Source organism: Chiloscyllium punctatum, chromosome 16 (genome assembly GCF_047496795.1).
Source record: "Chiloscyllium punctatum isolate Juve2018m chromosome 16, sChiPun1.3, whole genome shotgun sequence".
NCBI classification, from domain to species: domain Eukaryota; kingdom Metazoa; phylum Chordata; class Chondrichthyes; order Orectolobiformes; family Hemiscylliidae; genus Chiloscyllium; species Chiloscyllium punctatum.
This window is the reverse complement of record NC_092754.1, coordinates 41387417-41405708: the sequence shown is the minus strand read 5'-3', so window position 1 is coordinate 41405708 and position 18292 is coordinate 41387417. Positions and strand designations below refer to the sequence as shown.

The window sequence follows — 18292 nt, the reverse complement described above, 5'->3', positions numbered from 1 at the left end:
AAATTTAAGGTTGGGGGAAAATCTGAGGAAAAGATTTCATTTTAAAATAAACCAATACAGTTGATTTAAAAATAAATCAAGGTCAAAAATAGTTCTACACTCCCAGCAGCCACATGAACTGACAGAGAAACGGATGTGTAATAAGCAGGTTTATAATAAGCTGTTAGAATACATATTGTCTTTTCGTGAGGCCTTTACTGTCAATTTTCTCGGTGCATTTATAAAAGAACTCTAATAAATCCAAGCACATTCTCACACCAACTATATTGCGAAGTTAACTGCATCTTTAAACGTATAATGTCTGGAAGCTGTAAAGGATTAATTGTGAATTGATGCAGCATTAAGGTAATTTGAAGTAAGGTCAGAAAGGACCACTGAATTTGAAAACTTTGTCACTCACCCCTCTGGTGAATGTGAAGGAAAGAAATTTCAGCAATAAACGCAGTTGGGAAGGTAGGTCCCAGAGCTGCATGAGCTGCAAGTCACTACGTCACTAGAGAGGGGAAGGCAATGGCATAGTGGTAATGCCACTGGATTTATGATCCAGAGGACCAGGCTAATACTCTGGGGGTTTGGGTTCAAACCCCACCACAGCAGCTGCTGGAATTTAAATTCAATAAAAAACTATGAAGCTAGCCCCAGCAAGAGCAATGATGAAATGATCAGTTAATTGATGTAAAAACCCATGTGATTCACTAATGCCCTTTACAGAGATAAACCTCCTGTCCTTCTCTCCTATATGTAAGCCCAGATTCCCAATGTGGCGAATCCTTAATGGGTCTCTGAAATGGCCTAGCAAGCTACTCCATAGAAAGACAATCAAGGCCGAATAGGAGATGCTGCTCTTGCTAGCAACACCCACATCCCATGAAAAATAACATTTTTCAAAACCGGCATTCCTCTCCCTCTCCTGTGTTCGACAGACAGTCCAACAGCCAGTGCATCAAAAAAGAACCTAAGTAACCTAACTGCTTTGACAGCCGACGGTATCTCACACTACATCAAGTGTAGTCACTACCATGAAAACATACCTTGCAGCAGATTCCTGATGCATCTGTACTTTCAATTTTCCTGCATAAACTCAATTGAATGATGGACTTAGTGAGAACAATTCAGCCCCAAAGTGAGAACAGGTAGGGAATTCCATGTGGTCAGATTTACTATATGCCTTCTGGGTGTCTGAGAGTGCACAAATACATGTGGATTTCCCTGAGTTGACAAAAAAATACGTCTACATGGATATGATGAAAGGTTTAATATTTTAGGACAAAAGCTTCACATTTTCTAAACAGGGGGATTCTGCAGGAACCAACTTAAGCTCGTCACACAATGCGGCTGGATATAATTCTTTTGTACATGCAATCTGTAAATCATTATAAGTTTTACACAAAAGGAGGGCCAGCAGGAATGGTAATCTGTTCCTCAGCACAGCTACTGACCTGATTTGCTCATCCAGACAGATGATGAAAAGCAGAGAAAAGGAAAGAAATTGAAGTTTAAGAATAATGTAGTGATTCTCTGAGGGTTATCAGCTTATCTGCAGAGGCATAAATGACTTCCATTTATCCAGGATAATGACTAGGTCATTGCTTGCACAAATTAAATAAATTTGGTTTACTGCTCCCATTAATATGCCTTAAGGCTACATAATCAAAAACTCAGTTATAAACACATTGTGTCCTGGGAAAGCTTAAATTATATATTTAAGGGTTGTTAAACCTTAAGTATATTAAAGTGATTAATTTAGTTACTCACAACTTTCCCTTTAATTACTGAATCTTACAATTAGCAACAGTCAGACTTGCTGAGAAAAGATAGAACTTTCCTACGCTAGGGCCAATTTGGAAACATTGAACCAATGAAACTGATGTGGGAGCAAGACTTTGAACTAAAAGAGTGGCATCCAAGACTTGTATCGAAATTGACTCCATATGCGGATTATGACTCATTTCCAACCTGAAGTGCAAATAACCAGTGCCAAGAAGTGTGGCACTGGAAAAGCACAGCAGGTCAGGCAGCATCCGAGGAGCAGGACAGTCGACATTTCAGGAATGAAAATAACCAGGTGCAGCCACCTCCAACATATTCCTCTGGTCACGAATCTCTGCAACTGCAGTTTCATCAATGGGCCCTCTTCCAACAATGCTATAAAACACTAGGCAAGCATAATTTCCATCAAACTTCAAGCAAAAAGAATCAAAGAAACCCAAGGGCAAGATGCTTCAAACTATTGTCTCCAGCTAACTTACAATTCACAATAACTTGCAGCCATTTTCTAAAACACCTGCATTTATAGTTGTCTAGTTTAGCAGCTCAAAGGGATCGCAGAAAAGTAACCTAATAAATCTGGTGGGAGTCAAATGAGCAGGTTTTTGGCAACTTTTTCTAAGAGAAATGGAGAGGTTCAGGGAAGGAATACTAGAGTTTCCAGTTGAGATGGCTGAAGGTACAGCCACTAATGGCAGAATGAAGGAATTGGAGAATGTACCAGAGATCAGAGTCAATAAGCATTGAGTTTGTGTAAAGTTGTGCAAATGAAGGAGGTTACAGGGATAAGGAGACGCAAGGTCACTGAGGCTTTTGAACATGAGGATGGCATTTTTATAAATGAGGCACGGCCGGACCAGGATTCAGTATAGGGTCAGTGAGTGCAGAGGTGGACAGGTAAATGGTGCTCAGTGCAGTTAGAGTATAGACAGCAGAGTTTTGGCTCACCTAAGTTCATAGAAGCTGACGAGGACAGTTTTTAAGATCCTATGTGACTTGTGCCGAAAACCTGTACAACTTGTATGGACCAGCGTACTGTGAAAAGGCAACTAAATTGAAGCCAGTATCCTGGCCTAAATCCAAATACTTTGCAAAATTACTCCTGCCATAATTATTTTGAAACATATCTCCACTTCTATTTTTGGTACAGATTAGCTAAGGTTCCAAAGCCTTCCTGCAGATTTCTGGAGCCTTTTGAAATAAACATTACAGACAAGCTCGTGAATTAATTAGGTAGAGGAAGTAGGCTTCAGCACTGGCTACAAACTCTTGCTGTGTGTGAGCATCTGATCATTTGCATTTTGCTGTATTCACTGAATCCTACATTGGTCCTGGATTATCAATACTGTGAAGTATCTATATTATTGTAAACATAAATCACTTCTATTTGGTTAATAGGCAGTGGAGACAAAACAGTATTTTTTTTTCATCAGTTAAGGGCAACCTGCATTTATATAGGTCTTTTCACATCCTCAGAGATCATCAATTCCAACTCCTCCTGTAAGTGCTCACCAATTATGGAAGACCTCGTGCAGAGGTGGACATGTACATAAGCAATTATCCAATGAGTGCCTCCACTGGAAAATGCTTAAGATTAACTTCTACAGTTAACAGGCAAAATTTCACATGAAAGACCTACACAAGTTTCACACATATTACTGTTGCCAATCCATTGCAGCGGGTAATGTAGCTTATAATGTTATTTCCGTGACTAGAGTCATGGAGTCATAGATACGTACAGCATGGAAACAGACCCTTCGGTCCAACCCACCCATGCCGACCAGATATCCCAACCCAATCTAGTCCCACCTGTCAACACCTGAACCATTTCCCTCCAAACCCTTCCTATTCATATACCCATCCAGATACCTTTTAAATGTTGCAATTGTACTACCCTCCACCACTTCCTCTGGAAGCTCATTCCATACATGTACCACCCTCTGTGTGAAAAAGTTGCCCCTTAGGACTCCCCTCTCACCCTAAACCTATGCCCTCTAGTTCTGGACTTCCCCACCCCAGTCCTGTTGGCTCTCCATTTCCGACGAACTAGTGGATTTATGAAAGAGATTCCTTTGAAAGAGCATGGGAAAACGGGATGAGTTGATTTATCAATACATTTTGTTATGCACTTTTAGATATACAAAAATAATAATTTGAGATAAGACACATAGCGAGAGTAGCAGACTTGTGAAGAACAAGTGACTTTGCTTTCCAGAGCTTATCACCTCATACCTGGGCCAGTTGTAGGTTCATTGGGAGTGAATAATTGGGGTGATTATACAATCATCATTAAGTTTAATCAGATGACAAGCAGGATGCTATAAAGTAGTGGAACCTTGGTATAAGGGACATTGGCTTAGTGATAATGTCACTTGATGCGTTTTCCTGATGAAGAGTTTTTGCCTGAAACGTCGATTTTCCTGCTCCTCGGATGCTGCCTGACCTACTGTCCTTTTCCAGCACCACTCTATTCTTGGCTGTAATCTCCAGAATCTGCAGTATCCACCTCTGTCGAGTTACCCAAAGGCCTAGTCTAATGGTCTGGGAGCAAATGTTCAATTCCGACCAGGGCAGCTGGTGGAATTTAAATTCAATTGATAAATCAGGAATATGGATTCTAATACCCTCACTTGGTCTGACCTACATCCAACTCCAGACAAAATGATTTTTGCTCTCTGAAAGGGCCAAGCAATCCATTCAATTCAAGGCAATGAGAGATAGGCCACAAATCCTGCCTTTGCCCATGAAAGAATAAAGCATGAGGAATCTTTTTTTCACTCACATGATAGTTTATTCTCAGTAGGTCAAAGGAACAGACAACACAGAACCTAAACAAGCTTGAAACTAAACCTGGGTGCAACAGCTCAACTCTACAGATGGCTATATTAAGCTCCTGTGAAATGAGTTATTCTGCTAATTTCAGTCCCGCTCCTTGCTGTGAAATTATTCTCTATTTTAGGAAGGCTGTGAACAATATGGTGTAATAAATAAGGGTCCCATTTCAACAGCTGCAAGTGACCATGTAAACTGGAACCAGTAATGCAAAATACTCTTCAGAAAAGTTTCAAAACAAAGTCTAGGCCCAAATGGTTCTCAACACCCTACAATACAGCCATGCCTATGGCTAAACTTATTCTTTGCTGAATAAAAGCTGTTATCTAAAATGCAGCTCCAACAAACTGCTTGAACAGAAAGACTATATTCAGCCAGATGAGCTAGAAATAAGTCGGCAATCTTTTGTCACGTCTAAACTCGGACAAGGACCAGAGGTGGGATGATGAACATCAGTGAAAACTTTAAAAATTGCAGTCAGGCAAATCATTCCAACTACTGTGCAGTCTTGACATTCCTCCACTGAAAGGAGTGCATTCATTTCCATACAGTCACAATGGTTTTTCTGGCAGCATTCTCACTTTAGATTTTGCAGCCTTATATGCAGAGCTCCTAGCTCCAACTCTTAATGCAGATTGCTGTTTTTGTAGCTGCTTCTAAATATTGGTGAGTCATTCCCCTAACTGCAAGTCATAGGCGGGGACATTTATTTGCTGCTGTTTCTTTGTGCTGCCGAGGGCTGGCAGTCAGTTCCTCTCCACACTGGAGAGTTTCAACCTTAACCCTCCTACCTCTGCACTGGAGACAAAAAGTTTGAGTCCATGATGGGGACATTGAGCTCCAGGCTGTCCTCTGCACTGTGGACATGGAACACCAGTTCTCTCCCATATTAGGAACATGACCCTAAACTCCCTTCTGCACTGGGGAGATGGAGCGGAGGGCCTCCATGCCCAGTCATAAAACCATCACTTTCTGTCACTGTTGGGGAGACGGAGCTGTAAAGTCCCCTTCACGCTGAGGAACGTGAATTTCATTTTTAAGAACCTGGTAATCACCCAGCCCAGTGACTCAGTGAAACCTCTCTCCTTTCATTGTGTACTGGCTAAGAAATAACCACAGAAACAGACACGTGAAGGAAGGATGTTGAGAGAGAGAATCGGGTTCCATCTTCAATTAAGCAATAAGGAAAAGAACAGGGGAATTGTATGGGGGGAGAGAGCAGCAAAAGCAAACACCTCTGGCTGTTATATGGAATTTTATCTGTTTGCAGGAGTCATACAGAGATGAGACCAGGAAATTCTCTCTTCTCCCACTGCCAGAGGTCGCTCTCATGGTGGTTCTGCCTCTACCAAGAAAGAATGCGAAACCTTACATTGACAATGTCCTCTCTACATTTTTGGAATACCTTAGGTGTAGCCTCAAAAATGATTCTGTCGTGCCGCTATTGCTATTCTATGGAAATTCATTTGTACACAGTAAGGGCTGTCAAACAGCAGGGTGGGTTTGTGGAGGTGCTATTAACAGCTTTGGTACCATCAGTTAGGTGGATAAAGGTTGGTGAAAAGCAGGAAAACCTGTCCACAAACAAGGTAATGAGCACCACAAAGTCTTCAAGTGACGCAAATTCAATATATAAATCAGTTTATGATTATCTAAACACTTTGAGGTGACAAGTAAAACAAATTTTGTATTTCCTCTGCGCAAGAAAAACGACCTGAGGATGGTGGATTCTGGTGTCAAGATATAGGCCTGGCTCCACTTCAAGATCTAGGACATCCGTGACGTTGACTCCAATGCAAACTGCTTCAAATTGCAGCTGGGGTGCGCCATCGGGTATAAACTCTGACCTCCTTTTTGCCCACTTGAGATATGCTTCAGAATGCAGCCCATGAGAAGCTCACTGCAAACTGCTGGATTAACTGCCTTTAGTTCAAGTTGTGACAAAAACATGACTGGACTGTCTAGCCTCAATAAACATTTACAGTATTTATGACACAATCAGAATAGTGAAGGGAGGCCCAATTAACGTAGTGACATTTTCTTACTTGTTTTCTCCTTTGGGATCTCCGTCGGGGTTAGAGGTGTATGTTCAGGTTCAACTGTGACTGGTGTGCTACCTTCTTCAAAGTCAGCGCTCCCCTCTGTGAGAAAGAGCAGAATGTCCGTGAGCAATTAATACCTCTCCAGATCTTTCTTAAGACTTTACAATGCAATTTGATAGACAGTCTACTTCTGGTATTTCAAAGCCAAAGGCAGTCAGGCTTCCTTATTATTTTAATTGTGATGTGCATACTAATTTAAGGAAGGCTGAAGACATTGCTGTGCTGGAGGACCTTGAATACCTGGGTTGAAATTACAGCCAGATGATGGAGAGAATGAACATTGGACTCCAAACATTAACGCCATTTCTGTCTCCACAGATACTTCCACACCTGCTGAGTTTCTTTCCGATATTGGACATCCAGCCCAGTGAACTAGATTGCATTTTCTCCTGTCCTGAATCCAAATGTTTTAGCTACTTTCGAACTAAACTGGTCAGGGATGTTATTACACACTTCTGCAACAGGTCGGATTTGAACCCAGGCCTCCTGGCTTAGAGTGTCTTGTCTGAAATATTTATCTTCAGAGGCAACATTCAGGACAGGAGTTCAAAACATTTTCTTCAACAAATGACTAGTCTAATTTAACAGCAAATTCAAAATTCCCTATTCGAAAGTGTTCCATTAATCCACCTAGTTGGGATGCCATGTTGTAGCTGAACCCACTTTTGGAATCATGTATTCAATTATGGTCTCCCTGCTATAGGAAAGATGTTGTTAAACTTGAAAAGGTTCAGAAAGGATTTACAAGGATGTTGCCGGAAATGGAGAGTTTGAGTTAAAAGGAGAGGCTGAACAGGCTGGGGCAATTTTCCCTGGAGTGTCAGAGATTGAGAGTGTCAGAGGTTTATAAAAACATAGGGTGAATAGCCAAGGTCTTTTTCTCAGGTAGGGATGTCCAAAATTAGAGGCCATAGGTTTAAGGTGAGAGGGGAAAGATTTAAAAGGAATCTGATAGGCAACTTGATCATGTAGAGGGATGCATGGGTATGGAACCAGTTACGAGAGGGAGTGGTGGAGGCTGGTACAATTACAACATATAAAAGGCATCTGGATGGATATACGAATAGGAAGGGTTTAGAGATATATGGGCCAAGTGCTGGCAAATGGTCTTCGATCAGTTTAGGATATCTGGTTGGTGTGGATGAATTAGACCAAAGGGTCTAATTCTTTATGACTTTACCTATTGTATCAATCTACCCTTAAATCTGTATATGACTCACACCTCAGATCACAAAAGTGCTATGGTGCAGAGAAGGCCATTCAGTTCATCATGCTTGCACTGATTCTATTACCTAGTATCCCAAAGCCATACCCTTGCACACTATTATTTTCCAAATAATTATCCAATGTCCTCTCAAATGCATCAGCTGAACATGCCTTCACCAAAGCTCCAGGCAGCACATTCCAAAATTCTAATGATTCACTGTATGAATCTCACATCAATGTTGCTTGTTTGCACGTTCCTTTTAATCTACACCCTCTCATTCTTTTTCCCTTTATGTGGAAACAGCTTTTCCTTATCTAGTGTCATAATTTTGAAAGCCTCTATCAAATCTCTCCTCAGCCATCTCCTCTCCAAGCAGAGCAGTCCCAATTTCTTCAATCAATTCTAATAACTGAAGTTCCTTATTCCTGGAATCATTCTTGTAAATTGCTTCTGCACTCTCTCCAGTGCATTCACATCTTTCCTAGAATGTGACACCCACAACTCTGTACAGGTGTTTATAACCTGTGGACTTGTTTCATCAATAAAGCAAATTTTTTCAATGCTTCAAGCCGGGACCCTTCAGTGACAGAGGCAGAGGTTAGATCCCTGGTTGATGTTTGGCTTGGGTTTCTTGGAAAATAAACGCTAATTTTCAAAGTCCTAGGGAAAAGATGGATTGGATCTCCAGGCCATGGTGAGCAGCCAGTGATAACCATTCCACTCTCATTACACCCTGCCCATTTCTGTGCCACTGAGCACAGTCCCAGCCCTCCCTGTGGCAATGTACAGAGCTCCTCCCTTCCTCCTTGTCACTGGCCAGAAGCAAGCCCATGCTGGCAATGCAAGGAGTGATCAATGGGTCAGGATGGCATGGCTGCTCCCAAAGGCCAGGGAGGAAGTCACAGTCTAAAGATAGGGGGAAGACTATTTCAGAGAATCCCTATAGAGCAGCAAGAGGCCAGTCGGCCCATCGAGTCTGCACTGACCCTACAAAGAATCCTACCCCACATGGGGCTTTTACCCCAGTCAATCCACCGAGCCTGCACATCTTTGGGAGGAAACCAGTGCACCCAAAGGAAACCCACACATGAGAAATCCTGACAGGGAGAAACCTTGCAAACTCCACACAGACAGTCGCACAAGGCTAGAATCAAACCCGGGTCCCGGTGCTGTGAAGCAGCAGTGCTAACCACTGAGCCACTGTGCCAACTGGGAGAAGGAAGAATTTCTTCACCCTAAAATTGGTGAGCCGGTGAAATTCTCAGTCACAGAAAGTTGTTGAGATGAAAACATTGAATGGTTTCAAGGAGGTTTTGGTGTGGTTCTTAAAGAGATCAAAGGGTACGGGGCAAAGTGGGAACAGGGTACTGAGTTGGATGACCAGCCGTGATTATAATGAATGGCAGAGAAGGCTCCAAGGGTCAAATGGTTACTCCTGCTCCTGTAATTTTCTATGAATCGTGGCTGCCATAGCCCTACAGTTTAAAAAAAAGACACATCTTAATAACGATTTGAATATTTATAATGACCAGCTCATGGAGAGTACAGATTAAAAGGTCAGTCCAACAAGTAGTCTACATCTTCGAGATATTGATCGGGGAAATTAATCATTCTTTTCAGAGTACCAATGCACTGGAAACAGAAGCAGCTATTCTGATGCTAATAGTCAAATTTCACTCTAGCTTTCCATTAGGTTCCTCCATCCTCTTACCAGCTGATGTTACAAAGTCCTCATCATCTGATTCCAAGGGGAACCTCCGCCGTCGAAGGTGACTCTGGTCCAGCTCAGAGTCCTCTGGGATTGGAACTTCATCTAAAACCTTTGATGCATGTATAATCTGGAAAGACAAGACATGGAAAAGATTTTTACTTGCCAATTCCAACATAATAAATTCACATCTAGAAGGAACGTCTTGTCACGGAGGTGCTGGGAGGTTAAGTTTTCCAAGTGGAACTTGCTCCATTAATTGACTCAAGACTCTCAGCACAGTTTTAGCTACATCACATACAAGTACCAATTAATTAATGTCATAAATGACATCGTTACTCACTTTTTAACTAAACCATTTGATTGGTGGCTGAAGGGAAGGTTAGCAGCCATTACGTACAACAGTATAACTTGAAGAATGGTAGAGAAGGTGAAGGGACGACCGGGTTTTTCAGGACAGTGAGAGGGTATGAGAAGGCAAAAGACAGAAAATCTGTTCCTTCTAGTGAATCGATAATCCAAGGGCAGAGACTCAAAAACATTTGCAAAAGGTTTGCAGTGGACACAACCTGTTTTTTTTCTCTCCAAGCTATCGGGATCTGGGATGTTCCACCTGAATTGAAGTCGATTCTGTAAATGACTCTGGGAGTAGAGGTGGATAGGTATTTCAGAACGAGGAACACGCAGAGTTAAGGACAAAATAAAAACAATGGCTGGTATTATACACAATGTTTTTTCAAAGACCAGTAGAGGCACAATGGGCTGAACAGCATGCTTCTGTGCTGTATGATTTCTCACAGGCAGTCACATAGTGCTAATGTCACTGGACTAGTATTTCAGGGCTGCACTAATGCAACAGACACATGAGCTAAAATCACACTATAGCACTTTGAGGAATTCAGATTCAATTAACCTGTAAATGCATAATAAAATACAAATCTTGTTTATCAAGATCAGGAAGCTACCAAATGGTCATAATCAGATCAGACATGATCAATGCAAAGAGGGCTCAATTGACCCCTCCTAAAGTGTGCTCAGGTACATGTACTCGGGTGAACGCATGTATGAGTCTAACTACAGGTTATTTCTGTAACACACCCTCTCCAGGAGATAACAAACACTAACATCATCATCACAGTTCACCAACTTTAATTGTAGTTTTTAACCATTGTACAAATATTCCTGGCCACCACTTTTGTCCACATCACCTGGAATATGTTCAGCCAGAGTTGGTAACTCAATCTACAATCATAAAATGAATCTGCGCTCCTTTAATTCTGACTTCTTTATCTCCAATTTTAATTGCTCTAAAATTGGTGCTCATGATTTCAGCTGCCTGAGCCCTAGACCTTCCTATCTCAATTTCCTCTCCTATCACACCCTCAAAAACCCATCTCATTGACCTAGCTTCAGGTCGTCGAACTTAAGTTCTTATGTGGCTTGGCATTATGCATTGTTCTATTACACTCCTGTGAATCTCCTTGGGATTTATTTTTTATTCATTGATGGGGTGTAGGCTTACCTGGCTGGACCAGTAGTTAATGCCCATTACTAATCCATTTAACTTGCTCATTTTTGGACTGTAGGAAGAAACCGGAATACCTGGCAAAAACCCATGCAGATACAGGGAATGTGCTAACCCAATCCAGACACCCAAGGTTGCAGTCGAACCTGGGTCCCCGGCAGTGAGAGGCAGCGGTGCTAATCACCGTGCCACCACACCACCCTTGGTGAATGCCAAAGTTCAGTCACAATCTTGGTGTATGACAGTAGATCAGTTATGAGATATGTACAATATATATGTACAATACATCCACCATATGTATGCTGATTCCAAGTAAAGACTGACCCTCAAAATGAGTTAAAATTCCTAAACTTTACTATTCCAAACGAAGAGAGATTAAGATTACAGAAATTCATTTCTGCAGCTTTTCAAAGTGCCAGTGAATCAGGTGCTGCCAGATCTCGTCACCAGCTGAAGCAAGGTTCAAAAGCAGCACAACCACAATCTGTACTCTGTGCAAGAATACCCAGGGATACAGAGGAAATTCTTCATTTTAAAAAAAAGTGTTTTAAGGAAGGGATGCAAGAATCATTTTTAAATAACACCAATAGACTAGAAAATTGAAAAGCTAAATGCTACAGGTGCTGGAAATCTGTTGAGGAGAGAGAGAGAGAGACATCTCCAGAAAGTCAAGTGTACAAAGCTACAGGGAATCAGAGAGAGAGGCCCTGAAGCCGTTTGAAAAGGAGCAAGTGGAGCTGCACTTGTTTGGATCAACCAGGCTCCCATGTGGGATGGGCACACAGCCCTCAGTGAAGGATGGCATGGAAGCAGCTGATTGCTGATTGAGATGGGACCTTCCAATAGAAAGAGCTCAGATTTCCAGAGGGGGAGACATTGGAGGGATAAAGTTTTTGTCAACTCCAGAAAGTTTTCATCCAAAAGGTGTGTGAGAGGGAGCAAAGCAAAACGAAAGCACTCTTCACTGAAGTGGAAAATGCCTGTCTGAAATGGTGCATTTACTACATATAGAGATGCAAGCACTTAACTCACAGAGACTGAGCAATAGTTCAGAGCCTCTAAGATTCTGAAAATTAATAATTAAAGAACGAGCCTAATCTCAGTGAATTCCCACTTCAGCCCTGTGGTTGAGCACAAGGTGAGAACTATTCAGGGGATTAACCAGCTGCAAATGAAGGGAGTTTCGAAGATTAGTATCATTCACCTAGTTGGCTCTAAAGTGCTTTGGGACATCCTCAGGACATGAAAGGGACAAAGAAAATGCAAGTCTGTTCTTTCTTTACCTATCAGTTTTGCTACTAAGAACTTCAGTTATCCACTGCAATAATACAGACGCAGTGAATGACTGTTTAAGGAGACAAAACAGAAACGACGAGATGAAACTCTGCAAAGTATCCCAGACCTGGTTGACGGGCACTGAACTGGTTCCCTCACAAGAAATACTCCCAAGTCAAATCCACGATACAGTTTTATTTTGCATTAACTCTACATTGAATAATCAGACAGATAGACCAAATAAGAGAAGACCACGTGACCAGTCAAACCCTAACCCATCTACAAGCTTTTGGCAATGCACCCTGCCACTGAACCTCACAGAGTGACAGAATCACGTGAATTGAGAAAATGCAAGGTGTCACATGAGATGCGACAAGCTATGTGCAAAACGGTTAGGATTCACTACATTACTGACCGCTGAGTAGGCCTGAATTTTGGCATTTGTCCCAATCTACCAGTCTTGGTAAGCCTCAACTGTTTTATCCCTGACATAGTCACTATCACAGGGTCCTAGGGTGCTGACACAATGTGGACCTGCTTTCATTGGCCCTCATGCTTGATGCTTCTTGCAAAGATGTGATATGACGACAGGGGATGAAGTGGGGGATGTGCTTCAAGGTGGGTGTAGTGAAAGATTGGAACTGCAGGAGAAGGGAGGAATGGGAGGGGAGGAGTTGAGTAAGTGAGGGAGAGAGCACAAGTGAGAGCGAGCACAAGTGAGAGCGAGAGGATAGGTTGGGTTAGGTTAGGTGGATGAGTGAGTGTAGAGTGAGCATTTATTTCACATGTTCCAGCCAACCAGAAGCCAACTGAAGCAGGCAGCCTTCTCCTGCCTGAGGGTTTTTCATGTTCATTGTCAATCCTCTGCTATGCCACTCTCATTTTTGATCCAAATTTCTACTGTTTAGCTATAAATAATGTCAAATGGAGTGAATTTTATGAAAATAAAGCTAGAAATGCATGAGTAGAAATAGGGGGTCAAATACTTTTGTACAAAGTGATCCAATTTTCTCTCTTGAAAACTGCCCAAGGGCAATCCCACAGGAGATGGCCTGTTTAAACACAGTTCATCACAGCTGGGTAACTTCAACCTTCAAGCCAGAACCATCTGGCCTCGTTTTAACAAAGCAAAACCCCTCATATCTATTCTCCAACGATGAAGTCTAACAGCTGGCCCAGCCCTTGTTGGCAAATGATTTTGCACGAAGCATTGCAAAGACCCAACACGTGTGTAATCAACTGAAAGCCAGAATTAAAGGCAAATAGTCCCACTGTGAAAGGTCTCATTCTTCACAGAGTTGTAAAACTCCTTTCCCTGAATCTTTCACCAATGAAGGGGAATTATCAACGGACTTTAACTGCATTGTTAAGTATGTTGTATCCTACACACGCAACTCAAAGCAATTGTGCTGCCTTCACAAAGAGGCAAGCTGATGGGCAATTTTTTTTAGAGTGATGTCCAAAAAATCTTTTTTTTAAAAAACAGAGTGAACATTCTACTCATTTTCAAAGTGTGGAACCCAACCCACATGGAAGTCACAGCAGCTTCACCTACTGATTATAGACTATATTTCCTACATATGGAAACAGGCCCTTCAGGCCAACAAGTCCACACCGACCCTCCGAAGAGTAACTAATGCACCTAACACTATGGACAATTTAGCACGGCCAATTCACCTGACCTGCACATCTTTGGATTGTGGAAGGAAACTGGCGCACCCGGAGGAAACCCACGCAGATGCAGGAAGAATGTGCAAACTCCACACAGACAGTCGCCAGAGGTTGGAATCAAACCTGGCTCCCTAGTGCTGTGAGGCAGCAGTGGTAACCACTGAGCCACCATGCCAACCATTGATGCTTCTGAATGGGGGACAAGAAAGGAAGGCAAGTTTGCATACTCAGAATATCAGTGTGAATGTGATTAGTGTGCAGACTGGAAATAAAGAAATGCTACAGAAAAGATCAATGAACCAGATTAAGAGTAAAGAACAGAGTCCAATGTGAGAGCAGAGGGCAAAACAGCCAAGGCCTTCATTCAAAACAATGACAGTCTCTGCTGGAAGTATGGATGGGTAATTGGTTTTGTGGACAGCCTGATGTCAATTGATCCAAACGTGAAAATACACATTTGGAAGGCTCTGGAAGGTTGACCAATGAGAAAAGTCATGAAGGGAAAGCATAGAATTAAAGAAACCAAAGAATGTTAGAAATAAAGCAAAAGGAAAAAGTATTAAGAAAGGTAGCTTTGCTAGGTAAAGCAGGAAATCTAGCTCTATACAAGAACAAGTTTAGGCAGCTACGAAACTTAAAAACTTAAACTTAAAAATTAGTCATTAAGGAGGAACAAAAACTTTTGACACTTCATTTCAAACTTAAAGCATCTAAGAGGCAAAACAATAGGGGTTTGAATAAAGAGTTTACTGACCAAGCATGTGAGGTGGACATTGAGGAATGGGTTTAAGACATAAAAACAGTCAGTAATCAGGTTTAAACAAGGTCATGAGGTGATGAATATGTGACCAAACTTTAGAGGATATCAACACTTAATGTCATCACCCGAGTCAGTACAAGGGCAGCTTCATTATCGCTATTCTGGTAATGTGAACAAAAGACAAAGAAATTCATCACAAGCACAGCAGGAATGTGGGGAGGACATATTCATCAGCAGGAGTTTGATTCACATACTTAGTGGGCAAAAACTGTATAAATACTAAAGATTGTGAGTGCCATTTGCGGAGTAGTCTGAGACCGCTCTGCTGAGGTTTTAGAACCTCTGCTTAGACTAGGGCTTGGTGTCTCGTCACTCCGTAACTGAGATACTGTAGTAAATGTTTAAATAAATGTGCTAAACCTTTACTGGACTGCTTGTAAGAATTTTATTCCAGGCAACTGAATGATCTCAGGGAAAGTTGAGTCCTCCCTTACCCACTGAAGATCTTGGGGGGGCTTTGACACTAATACCTGACAACTCATACTTTCTGTTACTCTTACATGGAATGAGCACATCACTGACAAGGTTAGTATTTATTGACCATCTCCAGTACCCAAGAAGATGGTGGTGACATGTCTTCATGAAACTATTGGGGTGTCTGTGGTATAGGGATAGTCATATATATATATATATAGAGAGAGAGAGAGATAGAGAGAGAGATAGAGAGAGAGATAGAGAGAGAGATGTGGGAGAGAGAGATAGAGAGAGAGATAGATAGAGAGATAGATAGAGAGATAGATAGAGAGAGAGATAGAGAGAGAGATAGATAGAGAGATAGATAGATCGAGAGAGCGAGAGAGAGAGAGAGAGCGCGTGAGAGAGAGAGAGCGTGTGAGAGAGATCCAGGATTTTAACCAGGAGACAGTGAAGGAATGGCGATATAGCTCTAAATCAGGGTTATGAGTGAGTTGGTAGAGAACCTGAAAAAAGTGTTGTCTTTGTCCTTCTAGGTGGAAAGTGCTGTCAAAGCAGCCTTGATGAGTTACTACAGTGCCTCTCTTAGCTGCTGGTAGAGGGAGTGAATATTTAGAGTAACACATAAGGCAACAATCAAGCAAATTACTTTGGCCCAAAGTAATTTGACCTTCTTCACTGCTGTTGGAGTTCAATTTTGATGGGCAATTTCTTGATTCTTCACACTCTTGATTTGTACCTTGTAGATGGTGAACAGGTTTTGAGGCTCAGGTGGTGAGTTCTTGCTCCAGAATTCCAAATTTTACTTACTCTAGTAACCACAGTCTTTCTATAACAAATCCAGTTCTTTTTTGTGATCTACGGTAATGCCTAGGATATTGGCAGTGAGGGATGCAATTATGGTAATGCCATCAAATGCCACAGAGAAATGAAGGAATCTCTCTCTTGTTGAAAGTGATCATTTTCTGGCATTTGTGTGACACAAATGTCACTTACCTCTTGTCAGTCCAATGCTGGATATGGTCCAGATCATTCTGAATATTGATACAGAGTCAGTATCTGAAAAATTGTGAATTCTGTTGAACATCATGCATTTATCAGCAAATGTTCCCACATCAGACCTTCAGATGGATAGGTGGTCATTGATGTAGCAATTGAAGATCATTGGATCTCAGACAATGTATCAAGGACCTCCAGCAGAAATGTCCTTGGACTGATATGATTAGCCTCCAACAATTGCAACTATCTTCCTTGGTGCTGGGTTCCTCCAACATGGAGAATTCCCCACCCCGTCCCTCAAATCCCACTGACTCCAGCTCGGCTGAAGCTCCTTGATGCTGCACTTGGTCAAATTCTGCTTAAAGGCAGTCACTCTCACCTCCCCTCTGGAATTCAGCTCTATTGTCCATGTTTGAACCAAAGTTGTAATGGAGGTCAGGAGCTGTGTGTCCCTAGCAGGATTCAAACTGTGCATCAGTGATCAGGTTATTGTTGAGTAGGTACCCCCTTTGAGCAGATTGGCAACATCTTCCATCACTTTATCAATGATCAAGACTAGAGTGATAAGTTGGTAATTGACTGGTTTGAATATACCCTGCGTTTTGGGGACAGGACATACCTCAACAATTTTCCACATTGATGGGAAGAAACTAGTGTTATCCTTGCACTTTAACTAAGAACTAACTAAGAGACGTTGACTGGAAACTCATCCCAGCTCAAAGAAAACACTTTCAGGAATGGATCTTGGAGAAAATTAGGATGAAAGTATCAACATGAACTGCAGTAAGACAGTAGATCAAATTCCTTCCAAAGGAATATTGCAAGCTCGAACAGACAGCAGCTTATCCTGCAGTTAAAGCACAAGATAAAGCTGTGAAATTTCTGAGAAAATCCTGTTGTGATTCCCATAGCCTGCTATTCCTTTCTCTTTCATGTGGTTCTCTAGCTTTCTCTTGAAAGCATCAACATCATTCAGCTCATCTCCTCCCTGGGGAAGTGGGTTCCACATTCCCACCTTTCTGTTTGAAGCAGTTTAATCTCAAAATGTTTGTCAAATATTATGAACAGCCTTTTTCAATCAAGTCCAACGATAAGATTTTTTCCAGAAGTCATCCTTAAAACATCCACATCGAATCCATTTGACAGAAACCTCCCAGATAAACATTGGTTCCCACTGCTCTAATTCACACTGCAAAAGAAAATGTAGCTAAGACTCCAGGGACAATTTGATGATTGTAAGCCTCTTGTCAAAATGCTAACCTCCCTGATCCTCTAACAGTCCTCTGCACCATTTTCTAATCTATATATATTGCTTGCATTACCAAATGATGAGTTTGTGTGTACTTACTTTCATCTGTGAAGCATCATAACTGAAAGTATTAAAATTAACTACAATGTTAAGTCGATTCACTGCCATATCATTGCAATGTGGCAGAATGCAACCATACCTCTGCTGTCTTTAAGTAACAAATATACAATTTCCAACATGCTCAACAGCCTTCTCCATCAATTGAATATCACAGAATAACATCAGGGAGAAGAATGTTCCTAACACTAGGTGAAGCTCACTTTCCTTCATTACAATTTGAGAGCTACAGACTTTCCTGCTGTAGATGTCACTACACAGGAGCCTCAGAAAGGAGTTCAAACGTAAGAGTGAATGCATGACCTCCCTGAGCTCATAATGGTAATTTCAGCATGACTTAATTTAGGTCTACAACCCAGGGCTTCAAACACATGACTTGTTCCATACTAAAGTTTGAAGGAAAGCGTCACCCACCAAACTTGTCTCCAGCTGAAAGTTTAAGACTCAATTTATTTATAACTTGTAACAGCTTGTTACATTCTATTTTCAAACAAGCACATATGGAAGGTGATATAATTGCGTCACTTGCACTCTACCTACCAATGAGAACGCTTCTCCCTGAATCAGCAGCACTGAACTCATCTACTTTTTAAGCTTACTCTCAGG

General features: G+C 41.7%; 1 protein-coding gene across 14 annotated transcripts in view; it reads right to left on the bottom strand.

Annotated features, from left to right (window-relative positions):
* Window positions 1–18292, bottom strand: part of hspg2 (heparan sulfate proteoglycan 2) — a 529465-nt gene that overhangs the window by 381618 nt on the left and 129555 nt on the right. For all 14 annotated transcript variants that reach the window (XM_072586792.1, XM_072586797.1, XM_072586801.1 and 11 more), the window contains exons 2-3: window positions 9620–9746; window positions 6645–6740 (exon numbers count right to left, since the gene is read on the bottom strand). In XM_072586792.1, the coding sequence (XP_072442893.1) occupies window positions 6645–6740; window positions 9620–9746 (223 nt within the window). The remainder of the gene's footprint in view (window positions 1–6644; window positions 6741–9619; window positions 9747–18292) is intronic.